This window comes from Callionymus lyra, chromosome 1 (assembly GCF_982586985.1).
Source record: "Callionymus lyra chromosome 1, fCalLyr1.hap1.1, whole genome shotgun sequence".
NCBI classification, from domain to species: Eukaryota; Metazoa; Chordata; class Actinopteri; order Syngnathiformes; family Callionymidae; genus Callionymus; species Callionymus lyra.
This window is the reverse complement of record NC_141818.1, coordinates 6,052,284-6,072,000: the sequence shown is the minus strand read 5'-3', so window position 1 is coordinate 6,072,000 and position 19,717 is coordinate 6,052,284. Positions and strand designations below refer to the sequence as shown.

At 39.2% G+C, this 19,717-nt stretch overlaps 3 protein-coding genes and 1 pseudogene across 4 annotated transcripts in view; all 4 read right to left on the bottom strand.

The window, feature by feature from the left end:
- The window catches only part of LOC148087603 (uncharacterized), a 99,420-nt gene that overhangs the window by 30,391 nt on the left and 49,312 nt on the right, over positions 1-19,717 (bottom strand). The window lies entirely within an intron of this gene.
- On the bottom strand, positions 1,716-5,596 carry LOC148087613 (uncharacterized; annotated as a pseudogene). The gene is made up of 3 exons (XR_015710694.1): positions 5,422-5,596; positions 3,512-4,183; positions 1,716-3,307 (listed from the first exon to the last, which is right to left on the bottom strand). The product of XR_015710694.1 is annotated as an uncharacterized LOC148087613 (transcript).
- LOC148087612 (uncharacterized) lies at positions 8,282-13,228 on the bottom strand. The gene is made up of 2 exons (XM_087789956.1): positions 12,829-13,228; positions 8,282-9,693 (listed from the first exon to the last, which is right to left on the bottom strand). Exons 1-2 carry the CDS (start codon positions 13,001-13,003, stop codon positions 8,801-8,803), a joined length of 1,068 nt encoding a protein of 355 aa, XP_087646082.1. The 5' UTR covers positions 13,004-13,228; the 3' UTR covers positions 8,282-8,800.
- Positions 15,726-18,320, bottom strand: LOC148087611 (uncharacterized). Its single transcript, XM_087789869.1, has 2 exons — positions 18,104-18,320; positions 15,726-17,389 (listed from the first exon to the last, which is right to left on the bottom strand). Exons 1-2 carry the CDS (start codon positions 18,276-18,278, stop codon positions 16,335-16,337), a joined length of 1,230 nt encoding a protein of 409 aa, XP_087645995.1. The 5' UTR covers positions 18,279-18,320; the 3' UTR covers positions 15,726-16,334.

The window sequence follows — 19,717 nt, the reverse complement described above, 5'->3', positions numbered from 1 at the left end:
GGAGAGATGTGGAGGAATAATGTTACCTTGGTGTCGCGTACAAGTCAACAAGTCAGTCTAATGCACAGCTATAGTAACAAGCAGAGGAGACGGGGGCAGTCGATGTAATGGGTCTGTTTACCTGCAGTGACATGGTAATCGGCTTTGTCTAGGTTGCTATAGAATATTTCATAGCATTAAAAACTGACTGGGACGTGAACCTTCCCCTCATCTTGATGGCCTATGCATCAACTGTCCAGGACTCCATCCAGTAGACGTCGGCTTTTCTTCACTCAGTGCGGGAAAAAACGATGCCCGCAGAAATGACGACAGTCACACAGGTCCTTTCCCCGATCCTACCTATGCTCCATCAGAGTGTTGGGCCTAGACTACAGAGGAGCACACCAACTCCTAGGAGACAAAGACAAACTCCAACTTATCTCTTTTGTTTTCCCGCAGTGAGTACATGTGAGGAATGTTTGTGATAGCAGAGTTGGTGTTGAGAAACAAAGGAGAGGGACCTGTTTTTATTTGGAAGATTGTATGGTATAGTTACTGCACACAGTAACTGTTTTGGAAAATAAAACACATCTTTCGTGCATCAGGGAAAAACATTTCTTTATGCAGTATATATTAAACATATTTGTCTACTAAAGTATCTTGAGTTTCCTTTCAATTTGTTAACTCGTTCAAAAATTTCTAAGGAAGTGTACAACAGTGTTTCACTTTATTTTCAGAGTAAAATAAAACATTATTCAAAGGATATTACATACATTACATTAGTATATTACAAGTATATTGCGTATTACAAACGTTTCGTGCAGGACACTTGAACTAACTATATCTAGGAAACTATATCAGAACCAAGTCAAAATGAGCTTGTCTCTGTGGACAGGAACTCTTTAAAGCTTGTTCTGTAAAAAAAAAGGGTGAATTAAAAGGAAGACAACTTGAGTGCAAAACAGATTAGTCCCAGAGGAAGGTGCCTTTTTCACAGAACAAACTTTGTAAAGAGAATTCTTGTCTATTTGATGAAAGTATCACATCATTCCTGATAAAAATCATTTGACAGCAGAAACAACAGGTTGAACTTGAGATGTAATTTAAGCTTTCGAAGGCCATGTCTTCAAAAAGTCGACACTTTGGATAATAAGCTGAAAGTTCAAGTAGCACTGTACTCTTTTTTTATTGTCTGGTGGCAATGTTATACCAACATTTTAATATTAAATTTAAAAGGTCTTATAATTAAAACATTGAATTTATAAGGCTATGAATAATAATAAAAAAGAAATTCAATTATTCAATAGAAACAAATTGAACCCATCAGTAAAGAAAAGGTGTTGTGAGGACAGCACAACGTTATACCAACATTTTAATATCAAATTTAAAGGTCTTATAATTAAAACATTTTTTTATAAGGCTATGAATAATAATAAAAAAGAAATTCGAAAGTGCATTTCTTAACAATTGGAATTAGAATATCAAACTTTACGTGTAACAAAAACATTCATTTTGAAAATTGTTTAATTCAATTATTCAATTGAACAAATTCAACCCATCAGTACAGAAATGAATGAATTCATGTTTTCAAAAAATAAAACGCAAAGAAAATGACTAATAACAAAACTGAACACCAGTCATCTCATTCCTCAAGATATAATTCCTCTGGAGGTAAAAGGAAGTTAACATCAGCAGGGCAGTCATTGTTCAACTCCTGTGGGTTGCGTGGGCGACAAAAACTCCAATATTTGACAAAGCAAGACAAGTATGGGTATAAGAACTGTTACCTGGTTATTCAAGTGGTTCATATGCAAATCTTACTATTTGTGGATTTGTGTCTTAATGGGTTTGGTAAAAAAGGAACAGACGTTTCTTTTTGAAAATCATATTGGCCAGATTAGAATTCCATTCACCAAAGCAGATGCTATACAGAGTATGTTATGACACTGATCTACTACGATTAGAACTGGCTTTGTATGGTAAAACTTTATTGATCCCTCAGGAGGTCTCCTTCGGGAAATTGTTTTTTTCCAATAGCCACAGAAAAAACGTCCATTTTTCATAAAAAATAAATAATAATAATAAATAAAAACAAGAACATAAAGCCATCGATAGTCCAGAGTAAACCTTGAAGTTATCTCAATAAGACGTACAGTATAAAATATTTAGAACACTGACATCAGCTTTTATTTATTATGAGTTCTCATGTGTCTTTGCAGGTTTGATCTCTGTGTAAAAGCCTTATGACAAAAAGAGCAGCTAAAAGGTTTCTCTCCAGTGTGAGTTCTGACGTGGTCAATCAGGGCCCCCTGTTGTCTAAAACTTTTAGAACAGTACGAGCAGCCAAAAGGTTTCTCTCCAGTGTGAATTCTCATGTGGTTAACCAGAACCTCCTTATGTTTAAAACATTTACCACAGTTAGAGCAGCCAAAAGGTTTCTCTCCAGTGTGAATTCTCATGTGGATATTCAGAGCCCCCTTATGTGTAAAACATTTACCACAGTGAGAGCAGGCAAAGGGTTTCTCTCCAGTGTGAATTCTCATGTGGTCAACCTGAGCCCCCTTATGGGTAAAAAATTTACCACAGTGAGAGCAGCCAAAGGGTTTCTCTCCAGTGTGAATTCTCATGTGTGTAATCAGAACCCCCTTATGTGTAAAAACTTTACCACATTGAGAGCAGCCAAAGGGTTTCTCTCCAGTGTGAATTCTCATGTGTGTAATCAGAGCCCCTTTCTGTGTAAAACATTTACCACAGTCAGTGCAGCCAAAGGGTTTCTCGCCAGTGTGAATTCTCATGTGTTTCTGCAGACCTTCTTTGTAACCAAAACATTTGCCACAAGTTTTACAAGTCAGCAATCCAGTGCATGATTTTATGTGTCTGGTCAGTCCAGTACTTGAAGCACATATTTGCCCACATTTAGAGCAGCTAAATGATTTGTTCTTAGCGTCATCTTCACTGACAAGAACTTTTAAATTATCCTTAGTGTTTGAACCAGACCTATTATTATCAGTTTCTCTCCAGTCTTCGCTGTCATCAGTGTCAGATTCAGAATAGAGTGACGTCTGGTGGTCGGGTTGTGGAAGTACATGTAGGTCTCGGTCTGATTCTCCACAGTCGTCTTCATGAGGTTCTGTTATTATGTGCTGTGTCGAGCTGCTGGTTGAAGACCCTTCTCTCTGATCTTCAGCTTCATGCTTAACTTGGACAAGATTAACATCAACTTGCTTCTCATCTTCATTGTGTGGATGTTCTGGTTCTTCTCGGTCCAAACTGGTTCTACACTCCTGCTCAAGAGAATCTTCTTGTTCAGTCACCTGCAGCTGCTGGTCTGCAGAAAAAACAAGAAAATAATGCTGCTAAGATGATGGAGAGATATTTCTTCAGGTGTGTTTAATCCACATGTTATAATCAGCCAAACAATTCCGTTTATACACGTTGTATTGTTAAACTAGAAGCATTTTGACTCGCGTTTTACTTATTTTTTCTATCCCGATTTTCTGTTGTTGTAAAAACCCAGTTATGATGTACGAACCTTCAGTCTTCAGAAGAATCACGGGTTGGTTCCGAAACACGTCCAGAAGTTCGCGCTGACGCTTCAACTCGTTCTCCAACTCGGACACAGTTAGTTGAAACACTCCGAAGATTTCTTCAGCAGCAGCGGCCAGACGATCATTGACGAACTGTTTGAGATTTTGAACTGAAGACATTATTTTATGTTTAAAACCAACACCGAGGATAGCATGAGAGTCTTTGTTCATGGAGGGCAAGTTGTTTACTTCTGCTGGTGTCACACTTTTCACTATCCGATGGAACGTGTGTATCGGATGATCAAGCTGCGTTAAGAAAAGGTCGTCCTTAGCGTTTGAACCTGCTGTAGTATTATTGGTTTCTCTCCTGTCTTCAGTGTCATCAGTGTCAGATTCAGAAGAGAGTGACGTCTGGTGGTCGGGTTGTGGAAGTACATGTAGTTCTGGGTCTGATTCTCCACAGTCGTCTTCATGAGGTTCTGTTATTATGTGCTGTGTCGAGCTGCTGGTTGAAGACTCTTCTCTCTGATCTTCAGCTTCATGCTTAACTTGGACAAGATTAACATCAACCTGCTTCTCATCTTCATTGTGTGGATGTTCTGGTTCTTCTCGGTCCAAACTGGGTCTACACTCCTGCTCAAGAGAGTCTTCTTGTTCAGTCAATTGCAGCTGCTGGTCTGCAGACAAACAACAGATTCATTGTCTTACGCATGCAATGAAAGAAAATGATTAACTGACAAAAAATGTCACGTTGTTTCAGACTTTTAGTCAGACATAAAAATTAAATACTTTGTACGAGCCTCATTTCACTCATCATAGACCGCTTGTATTAGCGTATAAGGAGTTTGTTATGTTTCTGATATTCAACTTTCATCCATGAGTCTAGAAACATTAGGCAATTTTATTTTATTGTATCTTTCAATATCAACATCAGGGATGTGCGGTCAGGGTAGGCTGTGCCTCACCTCTCAATGCGCAATCATCACAAACTGTGTCGATACATGCAATTGATGAGCGCCAATTGAAAGGTCTAAAATCCTTAAAAACGGGAGGTTAATGATTTTGGAAATATTATATTATATACATTGATAATTAAAACATAATCTTTCAGCAATGAATCTTACGTCACTGTCAGAGATGACAAGTTTATGATGCTATAAAACAATATTCATCCGAAATCGAATCACAAGGATCTGGAGGACGTAGACTAATATCCCACAAAATATAAAATTCATTTAATACAGACTTTTTGATAAGTTATTAATTAAATCATGTTTTTTTTAAACCATCTTAGTCATGTGATATTGTCAAAGATGACAGATTTATGCTATAACTGGCATGGGAGTGAGGACCTCAGTGCAATAAAATCATAGAAATAATCTTCTAAAAATTTCACCCAATACCATGCGTGTGCATGTGAAGAATAGTGTTGAGATATGAAATAACCAGTAGCCAGTTGAATTAAGTACCTTTTGGGTTTATATACTTGTAAAACTGACACTAAAGGAGTCAGTGCTTTACCAACCATGAAGTGATCTACATGTATACAGCCTTAATTGTAATTATATACAATTTCTAGTTGCAGGGAAATATGCAACGAATTTTAAATTATTGCAAACATATTTGATGTGTCATTTTAGTTTGTCCACTTGTGATGCCTTATCAAGATGTTTTGATTCATTTACTTTAAATGTGATCAAACTCTGACCCTTGAGTCCTGGTCTAAGATGATAGAGTTCTTCCTTCAGGTGTGTTTAATCCACATGTTATACTCGGACAAACAATTCCGTTTATATACGTTGTATTGTTAAACTAGAAGCATTTTTTACTCGCGTTTGATCTATTATTTCTATCCCGAAGCACTAAAAAGAAAAACATTTTCTGTCGTTGTTAAACCAAGTTATGATGTACGAACCTTTAGTTTTCAGAAAAAACACGGGTTGGTTCCGAAACACGTCCAGCAGTTCGCGCTGACGCTTCAACTCGTTCTCCAACTCGGACACAGTTTGTTGAAACACTCCGAAGATTTCTTCAGCAGCAGCGGCCAGACGATCGTTGACGAACTGTTTGAGATTTTGAACTGAAGACATTATGGAGTTGTTTACTTCTGCTGGTGTCACACTTGTTACTATCCGATGGAACGCGTGTATCGGACGAAGGTTCCGCTGTGTCTAGAAAAGGTCGTCTGGTTTGCGGAAATTATCTTTTTAAATGAGGATTGTCGTTCTTCTTATTAATTTATTTAAAACAAATGGAATCGCTGAGTGAAAATAATAACCGTACGTCGGATGAGGGAGCTTGGTTACATTTTGCTGCGATTTATTTACACATCCGAGGCTGCATTTTAAATCCTATCCTCCTAAAATAACAATTAATATTATAGTTATTTGTTTACTATGGGGGGGGGGGGGGGCAAAGTTGTTAAAGAAAAACTGATGAACTTCTCACTTTGTATTTCTTTGTTACCCTGAATTACACCCAAATCTTTATCACCAGGAGTTTTTTTGTTTTGTTTTTTATTCCTTATTTATTATTTATTTTCAACTGGCTAAACACATAATAATATATTAATGTTTTCCAGGTAAATTGTAAATCCAGACGATGAGGGTCTTTCTTTGTTATTATATTCTATATATATTGTAACATTATTTTTTCTAGTGCGCTACTGCTTCTTTAAGAGGTAGCGAGAAGCACTGTTTTCATTTGGAAGATTGTTTTCTGTATTAACACTCCACAATAACTATTTTTGAAAAGGCAGGAAAGGCTTGTCCTGTACATCTAGAAGGTGGAACACCAGGCAAGAACCAGACACACAAATGCAGTTGCAATGTCTCGGCAACCTTGTGAAACTAATGGCTGTCGGTACTGTGAAAGGAGAGAGGCCTGTGAGAATAACTCTGTGCAGAGGGCTGCTGTCAGGGTGGAGAAGGACCATCTTGCATCAAAACACTGTTTATCAAAGTCACTGATTGGAGAGTCTAACAAAGTCAAGACATAGATATGGAACCAGTACTGCAGTGGATGGATTCAGGCCAAAAGCCACACTGAGATAAGGATGCAGCGTGTTTAACTGTGACATAAGGACTCTTATCCAAACTTTAAACTCAAAGATAGAGTGCTCGAGCGGGCCTGTAACGATTCAACAACAGGAGAAGAAAGGTGGCAGACAGTGGTTTCTCTTAAGCAGGCGGAGCTTTCAACGTCTCACTGGGCTATTGATGTTTGGCGTCTAGAAGACGCAACATTGGCTATGTCGAGGGTTCTACTGGGGTCAACAGAGGAGAGATGTGGAGGAATAATGTGACCTCGGTGTCGCGTACAAGTCAACAAGTCAGTCTAATGCACAGCTATAGTAACAAGCAGAGGAGACGGGGGCAGTCGATGTAATGGATCTGTTTACCTGCAGTGACATGGTAATCGGCTTTGTCTAGGTTGCTATAGAATATTTCATAGCATTACAAAACTGACTGGGATGTGAACCTTCCCCTCATCTTGATGGCCTATGCATCAACTGTCCAGGACTCCATCCAGTAGACGTCGGCTTTTCTTCACTAAAAACTATGCCCGCAGAAATGACGACACAGTCACACAGGTCCTTTCCCCGATCCTACCTATGCTCCATCAGAGTGTTGGACTTAGACTACAGAGGAGCACACCAACTCCTAGGAGACAAAGAAAAACTCCAACTTATCTCAAGGACTTCTTTCGTTTTCCCGCAGTGAGTACATGTGAGGAATGTTTGTGATAGCAGAGTTGGTGTTGAGAAACAAAGGAGAGGAAACTGTTTTTATTTGGAAGATTGTATGGTGTAGTTACTGCACACAGCAACTGTTTTGGAAAATAAAAAACATCTTTCGTGCATCAGGGAAAAACATTACTGTATTCAGTATATATTAAACATATTTGTCTCTTTACTTAAGTATCTTGAGTTTCCTTTCAATTTGTTAACTCGTTCAAACATTTCTAAGGAAGTGTACAACAGTACAAACAGTGTTTCACTTTATTTTCAGAGTAAAATAAAACATTATTCAAAGGATATTACATACATTACATTAGTATATTACAAGTATGTTGCGTATTACAAACGTTTCGTGCAGGACACTTAAAGTAACTATATCTAGGAAACTATATCAGAACCAAGTCAAAATTAGCTTGTCTCTGTGGACAGGAACTCTTTAAAGCTTGTTCTGTAAAAAGGGGTGAATTAAAAGGAAGACAACTTGAGTGCAAAACAGATTAGTACCAGAGGAAGGTGCCTTTTTCACAGAACAAACTTTGTAAAGAGAATTCTTGTCGATTTGATGAAAGTATCACATCATTCCTGATAAAATCCTTTGACAGCAGAAACAACAGGTTGAACTTGAGCTGTAATTTAAGCTTTCGAAGGCCATGTCTTCAAAAAGTCGACACTTTGGATAATAAGCTGAAAGTTCAAGTAGCACTGTACTCTTTTTTTATTGTCTGGTGGCAATGTTATACCAACATTTTAATATTAAATTTAAAAGGTCTTATAATTAAAACATTGAATTTATAAGGCTATGAATAATAATAAAAAAGAAATTCAATTATTCAATAGAAACAAATTGAACCCATCAGTAAAGAAAAGGTGTTGTGAGGACAGCACAACGTTATACCAACATTTTAATATCAAATTTAAAGGTCTTATAATTAAAACATTTTTTTATAAGGCTACGAATAATAATAAAAAAGAAATTCGAAAGTGCATTTCTTAACAATTGGAATTAGAATATCAAACTTTACGTGTAACAAAAACATTCATTTTGAAAATTGTTTAATCCAATTATTCAATTGAACAAATTCAACCCATCAGTACAGAAATGAATGAATTCATGTTTTAAAAAAATAAAACGCAAAGAAAGCTGACTAATAACAAAACTGAACACCAGTCATCTCATTCCTCCAGATATAATTCCTCTGGAGGTAAAAAAAAATGTAAAAGTCAGCAGGGCAGTCATTATAGTATGCGTGGGTGATACACAACTCCAATAATTGACAAAGCAAGACGTATGTATGGGTATAAGAGCTAGTACCTGGTTATTCAAGTGGTTCAGATCTTTCTACTTGTGGATTTGTGTCTCAATAGGTTTTGTGAAAAAGTATATGTGCCAGATCAGAATTACCTTCACTAAAGCAGATGCTATACAGAGTATGTTATGACACTGATCTACTACAGTTAGTTGTGCTATCAATAGTCCAGAGTCAACCTTTAAGTTATTTATTAATAAGACATACAATAGGATGACAGAAAATATTTACCACACTGAAAGCAGGTTTTATCTATTGTGAGTTCTTATGTGTCTTTGCAGGTTTGATCTCTGTGTAAAAGCCTTATCACAAAAAGAGCAGCTAAAAGGTTTCTCTCCAGTGTGAATTCTGACATGGTCAATCAGTGCCCCCTGCTGTCTAAAACATTTACCACAGTAAGAGCAGGCAAAGGGTTTCTCTCCAGTGTGAATTCTCATGTGGTCAATCAGAGCCCCCTTATGTGTAAAACATTTACCACAGTAAGTGCAGCCAAAAGGTTTCTCGCCAGTGTGAATTCTCATGTGTTTAATCAGACACCCTTTCTGTGTAAAACATTTACCACAGTAAGAGCAGCAAAAGGGTTTTACTCCACTGTGATATTTCATATGTTCATCCAGACTTTTTTGGGCACTAAAACATTTGCCACAAGTTTTACAAGTCACCAATCCAGAGCAGGAATTTGTGTGTATGGTCAGTCCAGTACTTGAAGCACATATTTCCCCACATTTAGAGCAGGTAAATGATTTGTTCTTAGTGTCATCTTCACTGACAAGAACTTTTAAATTATCTTCAGTGTTTGAACCGACCGTAGTATTATTGGTTTCTCTCCAGTCTTCACTGTCATCAGTGTCAGATTCAGAAGACATCTGGTGGTCGGGTTGTGGAAGTACATATAGTTCTGGGTCTGATTCTCCACAGTAGTCTTTATTAGCTTCTGTTTTTATGTGTTGAATCAAGCTGCTGGTTGAAGACTCTTGCTCTCTTTGATCTTCATCTTCGTCTTCATGCTTTACTTGGACAAGATTAACATCAACCTGTTTCTCATCTTCATTGTGTGGATGTTCTGGTTCTTCTCTGTCCAAACTGGTTCTACACTCCTGCTCAAGAGAGTCTTCTTGTTCAGTCACCTGCAGCTGCTGGTCTGCAAACAAACAACAGATTCATTGTCTTTTACATGTAATGAAACAAAATAATTCACTAACAGAAAATGTCACGTTGTTTGAACGCGCCTGATCACTCAACACAGACCGTTTGATTGTCTTTCCTAATTTCTTTAATAATTGTTGACATTTTGGTTGCAAATTAGATCAGAAAGACTGCTGTCCTCTCCTGGTCTGCTTCAAAGAGTTTTTTCAACAGAAATTAAACAGTTCCGTTTGTATGTTTGTATAGTGTTTTGTACAATTCTATTACAGAAGATAAAACCCTTGCTCTTTGTGGAGTTCTGTTGTATAATGGGTTTGTTTTGTTTCTGATCTTCCACTTTCATCCATGAGTCTAGAAACATTAGGCAATTTCTTTTAAATGTATTTTTCAATATCAACATCCGTGACGTGCTGTAAGGGCGAGGCATTGAGAGGTGAGGCAGTGCCTCACCACCCAATTTATCACAAACTGCGTTGATACATGCAATTGATGTGCAGGTTGCGAATCTCTGAATGACGGCTATATAATGCTCACGGAAACATTTATTGGTCTTGATTTTCCACAATTCTTCCATGTCACAACTCCATTGAGGCAGAGAGACTTTTAAAACTAAAGGAAATAAGGTGGACTTTTACGACAAAGTAACAGTTTGTGTGGCGAAGCAAAGACGTATGGACTTTATCTACAGATAAAGTTAAGACCAGAAATGGTTTTAATCTCAATCGTGATAAAAAAAGAAGTGATAAGACTAAGACAAATACACTAGAATATTTAAAAAACTACACTTTGGCCTTGAATAAAATATTAGTGGTTTCTCACTCTTATACAGCGCTAACATCATTCTGCTGTCAAGCCGACTATCACTTGAGCCAAATTAAATCTTGAGTTCTCGCCAAACTTTACGGTAACTTCCCCTCAGTAGGAGGAAATACATTTTCAGCTTTCAAATTAAGAGCAATCAGCTGCGTCTTCGTTGTAATCTTTATTATCACGGTCATACTCTATACTGCTTAAATCCATGTTTGCCAAGTAAACTCTCTTCTGTATGCAATGGGGCGAGAAGCGGATCCTATACACGAGTCATTCACGTTTGCGGAAGGAGACGCACATCTGGAGCTTGACTATGACCCGGTAATGGGAAAGTTTGATGAACACTTTGTAACATAGGAATGTCATTCATGAGCGTTTGTGTTTTCATAAATGAGTCCAGAAGCCCTGAAAGACAGTCAAAGGAGTCTATAGGATCTTGCTCTACATTGTGAATTTGGCGCTACAAAAGACGAACAATTGTGATCGGTCTGATAGACGGTGACGTTTCAGAGGATGTAGTGTCTCGTCAGAGCGAGCGGATTAAAAAACAAAGTGTTAAAATGCAATTTGATTGTTAAGTTAATGCTGTGAAAAATAAAGTTCCACATCACATGATCGGGAAAAGAGAGTCTGATCAGGATCAGTGGAAGAAAAATATAAAAATAAAAACCATAAGTGCTCACGATGCAATAAGACACACAGGAAAGAGGAAATGTGCCCAGCTTGCAACAAAATATGCAGGAGATGTAACAAAATGGGACGTTTTGAGAGTATTCGCAAAACGAAAAAGGTGAGAGAAGTGACAACTTCTGAGGGAAGTTCAGATCATGAAGAAACAATTTTCTTAGGTGCTGTGCTTGAGAAGACAACAATGATTGGTCTGCATGACTCCGATGATGAGTGGCATGTGTGTTTACCAGTAAATAACTATCTGGTGGGTTTTAAGATTGGTTCAGTAGCAGATATCACCAAAAAACTGCCAATATCTCAGCACACTGACCACCCTTTTGGAATCACTAACTTATCGTAATGCGGTGGTTTGCGTGCCCCAATGACCCGGAGAGCTATGCCGTCTGTAGTCTTGTACTCCTGGTACGGCCACCCATGCTGGACAGGTCAAAGGATAGGGGTCTGACAAAAAGTGATCCCAGATAGGTGAAGGAAAATACTGATGTTAAACCAAACTAATGGGCAGACTGTGCTCAATATCCAGGGATGGAAGGCAGGATAGGAAGGAAACTCCAAAATTGAACCACCTCTCCTCCTCGTCCATAGGGGCTTGCGTAGGGCCAACAACTCTACCTGGACCGACCCCCCTTCTGACCACCAGGAAACTTGCCAGGCTGGCTTCTTGGAACATCCGTACCATGTACGATGCAAGAAAAACAACACAAGTAGCAAAGAATATGAAGACCTACAACATTTGTCATTTGTCAAGGGCTGAGTGAGACGAGGTGCCTATAGGCAGGACAGCTAAGGAGGCACAACGAGCTCTCATTGGCTGGGAACCTGTCAGCTCCAGAATCAATCCCTAAGAAAAGCAAGATCAAGCTGAACATCATCCAGTTTCACGCTGCCCCCCATCACTGACGTTGATGACGAAAAGAAGGAAGAGTTCCACCTACAATGCATTTTAAACACAAATGCCAAATGAAAGTCAGACTCATGTTGGACAGGGAGAAGGATTGGAAGACTCCAGCAACTTTGACTGAAGAATCAGCTGATAGAGAAGATAGACTTCCCCTGAGGTTCAGAGAGACATACAATTTTCGTTTAATGTCTTAACATTTCTGTTTCAGGTTCCAGAAAGTGTCGGAAGATCGACATTTGAATGTTTGTTTAGGACTGGTGATTACCAAGGGCAGAATAATCCCTATGTCACCATAGACTGAGGGGCGTCTACCCCAAAATTATTATGTCAAGTTATTTTTTATTTTTTTTTAATGTTATTCAAATATTGAATGTCTCCATAATAACTCAAAGAATGGAGATGTAATAAGCGGATGTTTGTGTGTTACCATGGTAACGGAAGAGCCGTGAAGGCCAGAGAACCGGGTTCGTGTGTGAATCTAAGAGACACTTTTTTAATAAACATAAGATACTTCAACTATATCGACTATATTACTGAGATGATGGTGAGTTATTTCTTCAGGTGTGTTTAATCCACATGTTATAATCAGCCAAACAATTCCGTATATATACGTTGTATTGTTAAACTAGAAGCATTTTTTTACTCGCGTTTGATCTATTTTTTCTATCCCGAAGCACTAAAAAGAAAAACATTTTCTGTCGTTGTTAAACCCAGTTATGATGTACGAACCTTTAGTTTTCAGAAGAACTACGGGTTGGTTCCGAAACACGTCCAAAAGTTCGCGCTGACGCTTCAACTCGTTCTCCAACTCGGACACAGTTAGTTGAAACACTCCGAAGATTTCTTCAGCAGCAGCGGCCAGACGATCGTTGACGAACTGTTTGAGATTTTGAACTGAAGACATGTTGTTTAGGAACCACACCGAAGAGAGCCTGTGCTTCTTTGTTCATGGAGGGCAAGTCGTTTACTTCTGTTGGTGTCACACTTTTTACCATCCGATGGAGCGCGTGTATCGGACGATGGTTCCGCTGTGTCAAGAAAAGGTCGTCTGGTTTGCAAACATTATCCGTTTAAATGAGGATTGTCGTTCTTCTTATAATTGAATTAAAAATAATAACCTTAAGGCTGATGAGAGAGCGTTTCTTCCATTTGCTGCAATTATTTACACATCCGTGGCTGCATTTTAAATCTTATCCTCCTAAAATAACAATTAATATTATAGTGACGTTTTTTTACTTTGGTTAAAAGGACCAAAGCCACACATCTCAATTTGTTATTTCATCCTGCATCACTTTCAAAGGTTTATTACCAGTAGCTGTTTTTATTTATTTATTATTAATTTTTTTAACTGTTTGAACACCTTAAAATATATTACTGTTTTCCAGTTTGATTGTAAAGCCAATTAATAAGGGTCTATCATTGTAATTATATAATGTACACCACAGCAAAAATATGCTGACCACCACAGACTGATAGAACATGCAGAGGAGTTTCCTGCAGATGTTAAATGATCGGAGCCTCCTCAGAAAGTACAGTCTACTCTGAACTTTCTTATACACATGGTCTGTGTTGCAGGACCAGTCCAGTTTACTGTCCAGCCACAATCAGGCATACTTAAGATGTCGGCTGTCTCCACCTCGTCACCTCTGATGGATACTGGGCGTAGGTTTGTCCTGGACCTCCCAAAGTCCAAGACTAGCTCCTTGTTCTTTGAGGTGTTCGGCTGCAGGTGGTGTAGCAGAAGTCTGAAGTGTAGATGGTGAAGAGGAGAGCGGCCAGTGCTGTCCCCTGAGGTGCTCCTGTACTCCAAACCAGTGTCAGATGTGATGTCCTTCAGCCTGGCGTATTGTGGTTGATCAGTGAGGTAGTCCGAGATCCAGGACACCAGGCCATGATCCACATGCATCCGTGTCAGTTTATCCTGCAGAAGAGTGGGCTGGATGGTGTTAAAGGAGCTAGAAATGTCTCCACACTGAGCCGCTTCCTTTACTCCTTCAAGAAACATCTTAAGCCATTCTTATTTGTTCAGGCTTTTCCCTGACTTTCTGGGACTCCAGTGTCTGTCTTATGTGTCTTGATCTTTTAAAGTATATATTTTAACTCTGTATTGTTTGTGATTGTTAAAGTGCTTTTTGACCCTGGTCTAGAAAGGCGCTCCAGAAATAACCATTACTTACTTACTTACTTACAAGAAGGTCCGATGCAGGAGATGAAGGATGGCATCATCTACACCAACCGCTGGGCGCTAGGCAACCTGCATGGGGTCTTGCTGAACTTTTGGCCTGAACAATGAGGACAAGCCGCTCCAGTGTCTTCATTAGCTGTGAGGTCAGTGCCACTGGTCTGTAAGTCTTCAGATCGCTAGGCCGGCTCTTTTTGGGATTGAAACAATATAGGAAGTCTTCCACAGGGTTTGCATTTTCCCCAGCTGTAGAATGAGGTTGAAGACATGATAGAGCGGCTTATTTAGTTCAGCAGCGCAGGTCTTTAGCAGCAGAGCAGACACCTTGTCAGGACCAGCAGCCTTACCTGGATGAATCTTCTGAAGTACCTCGCAGACCTGGAGTTAGGCGATGCTGGGAAGCGGTTCTATGGAGCTGAGGGGGGCAGAAGAAAGTGAGGTAGGTTCTGATACGGACTGCAGTGAGGGTAAGGTGGCCTGCTTAAACCTGTTGAAAAAGTCATAGTGGAGAGTCCAACAAAGTCATGACATAGATTTGGAACCAGTACTGCAGTGGATGGAGTTGTGCACAAAGCCACACTTAGATAAGGACGCAGGGTACTTAACTGTCAAATAAGGACTCTTGTCCAAATTTTAAGCTTTGAGGATCAAAGATGGAGTGTTTGAGCGGACCTGTAAAGAGCCAGCCATGGAAGAAGAAAGGTGGCAGGAAGTGGTTCATTGGGCTCTTAAGTAGGCAGTGCTTTCAACTTCTCACTGGGCTATCGATGTCACGACATTTTGGTGTCTCAAAAACGCAACATTGGCTATGTCGAGGGTTCTACTGGGGTCAACATAGGAGAGATGTGGAGGAATAATGTGACCTCTGTGTCGCATACAAATCAACAAGTCAGTCTAATGCACAGCTATAGTAACAAGCAGTGGAAACACATATGGAGGTGTGGCATTTGATGTAATTGGTCTGCTTCCCTGCATTGGCAAACTGCTTTGTCTAGGTTGCTATGGAATATTTAGGTTAGGAATATTTCATAGAATTAAAATGACTGGGATATGAAACTTCCCCTAATCTTGATGGCCTATGGCTTAACTGTCCAGGACTCCATCCAGTAGATGCTGGCTGTTCTTCACCTGGGACGGGAAAAACAGATGCCCGCAGAAATGATGACACTGCATCAGGGAAAAACTGCATGCAGTATATATTAAATATATTTGTTTTGTTTCTAAAATATCTTGATTTAGATTTTTTTTTCCTTTACTCATTTAAACATTTTTAAGAAAGTGTTTGTGATTCCAGTACAACCAGTGTTTCACTTTATTTTCAGAATAAAATAAAACGCAATTCCAAGATTACAAGAAAATGTATTTTTTAATAACTGGAAGTAGAACATCAAACTTTACATACACAAAACAAATATTCATTTTGAATTTTTTTTAAATTCACTTATTCAATAGAAACAAATTCAACCTATCAATATAGAAATGAATACATTCATGTGCTCAAAACGAAACGCTAGCTTGAATAGAAAAGTAGAAATGTTAAATTCAACCATTCAAAATTCTGATGCAAAGATGTACTTCCATAGCCGACTAATCACGAAACTTAACACCAGTCTTCTCATTCCTCCAGATATAATTCCTCTGGAGTTAAAAGGATGTTCACGTCGGCAGGGCAGTCATTGTACAAGTCCTATGGGTTGCATGGGCAATAAACTTCTCCAATATTTGACAAAGAAAGACAAGTATAGGTATCTGAACTGGTACCTGGTTATTCCAGTGGGTCAGGTCTGTCTCAGTGTCACACAATGCTAATCTTACTTTTTGTGGATTTGGGTCTCAATAGGTTTGGTGAAAAAGGAAAAGACCTTTGATTCTGAAAACCATATTGCCAAGATCGGAATCACCTTCACTTAAGCAGATGCTATATAGAGTATGTTATGACACTTATCTACTACGAATAGAACTGGCTTTATGATATCGATAGTCCAGAGTCAACCTTGAAGTTACCTCAATAAGACGTCCAATATGAAATATTTACCACATTGAAAGCAGGTTGTTATCTATGGTGAGCTCGAATGTGTGTACGCAGGTTTGAATTTTGAGTAAAAGCCTTATGACAAAAAGAGCAGCTAAAAGGTTTCTCTCCAGTGTGAATTCTCATGTGTATAATCAGTGTCTCCTTCCGATTAAAACATTTACCACAGTGAGAACAGCCAAAGGGTTTCTCGCCAGTGTGAATTCTCATGTGGTAAATCAGAGAGTGCTTCCGAGTAAAACATTTACCACAGTCAGAGCAGTCAAAGGGTTTCTCTACAGGGTGAATTCTCATGTGGTAAATCAGAGATTGCTTCCGAGTAAAACATTTACCACAGTCAGAGCAGCCAAAGGGTTTCTCTCCAGTGTGAATTCTCATGTGTGTAGTCAGAACCCCTTTCTGTGTAAAACATTTACCACAGTAAGAGCACCCAAAGGGTTTCTCTCCAGTGTGAATTCTCATGTGTCTAATCAGAACCCCTTTCTGTCTAAAACATTTACCACAGTAAGAACACCCAAAGGGTTTCTCGCCAGTGTGCATTCTTATGTGTTTCTTCAGACTTCTTTTGTTACCAAAACATTTGCCACAAGTTTTACAAGTCAGCAATCCAGTGCATGATTTTATGTGTCTGGTCAGTCCAGTACTTGAAGCACATATTTCCCCACATTCAGAGCAGCTAAATGATTTGTTCTTAGCATCATCGTCACTGACAAGAACTTTTAAATTATCCTTAGTGTTTGAACCGGACTTATTATTGGTTTCACTCCAGTCTTCACTGTCATCAGTGTGAGATTCAGAAGAGAGTGACATCTGGTGGTCGGGTTGTGAAAGTGCATGTAGTTCTGGGTCAGATTCTCCACAGTCTTTAGCTTCTGTTTTTATGTGCTGGGTCGAGCTGCTAGTTGAAGCCTCTTGCTCTCTCTGATCTTCATCTTCATGCTTTACTTGGACAAGATTAACATTAACCTGCTTCTCGTCTTCATTGTGTGAAGGTTCTGGTTCCTTTCTGTCCAAACTAGGTCTACACTCCTCCTCAGAAGAATCTTTATGTTTAGTCACTTTCAGCTGCTGGACGTCTGAATAAACAAACAAAATGTTAATTGGCTGACATAACTGATGAAACAATATAGATATATAGAACATCATTCATCAACAATGTACTGTATGTTACTTTTTTTCAGACTTGTGAGACAATCATACAAACAAAATTATTTGAAGGAGTCTAATCATGTTCATTTAAGTAGACTAATGATTTCTTCCTTTTATTAGTGATGACCTTATGGGTGCTAATGTGTTTAAACTGTACTTGTAGCCTTCGTCTCTGCCCAGGCTCAAAGACACTCTGAAAATAGTTACATGTGTACTTTTTGGTAGGTTTCAATTTAATTAGCTTCTTTTTGGTTTGTTCAGAAAAAGTCTATTGGTTTGTAAAATCCAGCATTTGTCCCTTTGAGCTTCAGTTTTTACATCTCTTTTCCCAATTAAGTTGCTTAATGCAAAAGCCATGCTCTGAGAGGAGTTCTGCTCTTTTAAAATATCCAGGTTTGTATGTATTTTGGTTCAAAAATAATTTGAGAAACATCTTAGTTAGGTTGTGTAAACTTTTCTAAAAAAATGTCAATTTATTTTCCTTCTGCTCAATTTATTTTCCCTCAGCTAAGTCTGAAAAGAAGAAGTTATTTTTATGTGTGTATGTGTGTGTGTGCTTTATTTCATCTTTCAATGTTTTCATGAATCATTTGATTCATTTTCCCCCTAAAATAAAAAAAACACAGCAAAGCTTTACGAACCTATAGGCTTCAGAAGGACCACGGGTTGCTTCAGAAACACGTCCAGAAGGTTCCGCTGACGCTTCAACTCGTTCTCCAACTCGGACACAGTTTGTTGAAACACTCCGAAGATTTCTTCAGCAGCAGCGGCCAGACGATCGTTGACGAACTGTTTGATATTTTGAAGTGAAGACATTCTTTTTTAAGACTGAGCCTTTTTTCATGGAGAGGATGTCTTTTTTTTTGCACCGGTGTCACATTTTCTAACATCCGATTTAGACCAGGTTAATGGTTCCGGACGGTTAGTTCCGCCAGAGGTTATCACGTGTAAATGTAGCTTCACCCAGTACATTTCCTCTGCCCAGTCCAAGTGTGCCTATTACGCCCTCGAAACGAATTTACCTAATACTAACTACTACCCATCATAAGGTATAAATCGTTACATAAAGAAAATATCACGATTATTATAATTACATTTACTGTTTATTCGCTTTTAATTTCATAAGAGACTACGCAACTGCTGAGATAACATATCAAAAGTATTCCATTTAAAGAATAGTAAATGGTAGAAAATATATTATTGAATAGATTTGAAAATATGTGTTTCCATATACTGCTATGCGATTGACTTACACACATTTGGCCAAACATTTGATAGCAGGGCCGGGTCTAGACAGGCATGTATGAGGGGGCAGCCACAAATCTTGAGGGGGCACAACATTTATTTGAGGGGGCCAGGCCCCCTCTTGCCCCTGCCTAGACCCGGCCCTGACACACGCACACACACACACAGTGACATGCACACATAAAACACACACACGCACGCACACGCAGACACACACTGACACATGCGCACACACACCAGTGACATGCACACAAACGCATAACTACACATCACAAACAAACCTATAAAATGAATAAAACGAATGCGCATGCGCACACATAAAACAAATGCGCACGCGCACGCATAAAACGAATGCGCACGCATAAAACTAATGCGCACGCATAAAACAAATGCGCACACGCACGCATAAAACAAATGCGCACACATAAAACAAATGCGCACGCATAAAACTAATGCGCACGCATAAAACAGATGCGCACACGCACGCATAAAACAAATGCGCACACGCACGCATAAAACAAATGCGCACACATAAAACAAATGCGCACGCACACGCATAAAACGTATGCGCACGCATTAAACAAATGCGCACGCGCACGCATAAAACGAATGCGCACGCGCACGCATAAAACGAATGCGCACGCGCACGCATAGAACGAATGCGCACACGCACGCATAGAACGAATGCGCACGCGCACGCATAGAACGAATGCGCACGCGCACGCATAAAACGACTGCGCACGCGCACGCATAAAACAAATGCGCACGCGCACACATAAAACGACTGCGCACGCGCACACATAAGACGACTGCGCACACGCACGCATAAAACGAATGCGCACGCGCACACATAAAACAAATTCTGGAAAGATTCTATGAACAGCTGCAAGCCACGATGGCCAAACGTAAGAAGAGAGATTGCCACCATTCTCATGGGGGACATGAACTCCAAAGTGGGATCTACAGACAGTGGCAATGAGAGAGTGATGGGGAACCATGGCGTCGGGACC

Excerpts from the sequence above, each read along its gene's own strand:
- LOC148087611 (XM_087789869.1), bottom strand. The coding sequence starts at position 18,278 with ATGTCTTCACTTCAAAATATCAAACAGTTCGTCAACGATCGTCTGGCC. Across the intron at positions 17,390-18,103 it reads GGTCCTTCTGAAGCCTATAG|ACGTCCAGCAGCTGAAAGTG; the intron begins GTTCGTAAAGCT and ends TTGTTTATTCAG.
- LOC148087612 (XM_087789956.1), bottom strand. The coding sequence starts at position 13,003 with ATGTCTTCAGTTCAAAATCTCAAACAGTTCGTCAACGATCGTCTGGCC. Across the intron at positions 9,694-12,828 it reads AGTTCTTCTGAAAACTAAAG|ACCAGCAGCTGCAGGTGACT; the intron begins GTTCGTACATCA and ends GTTTGTTTGCAG.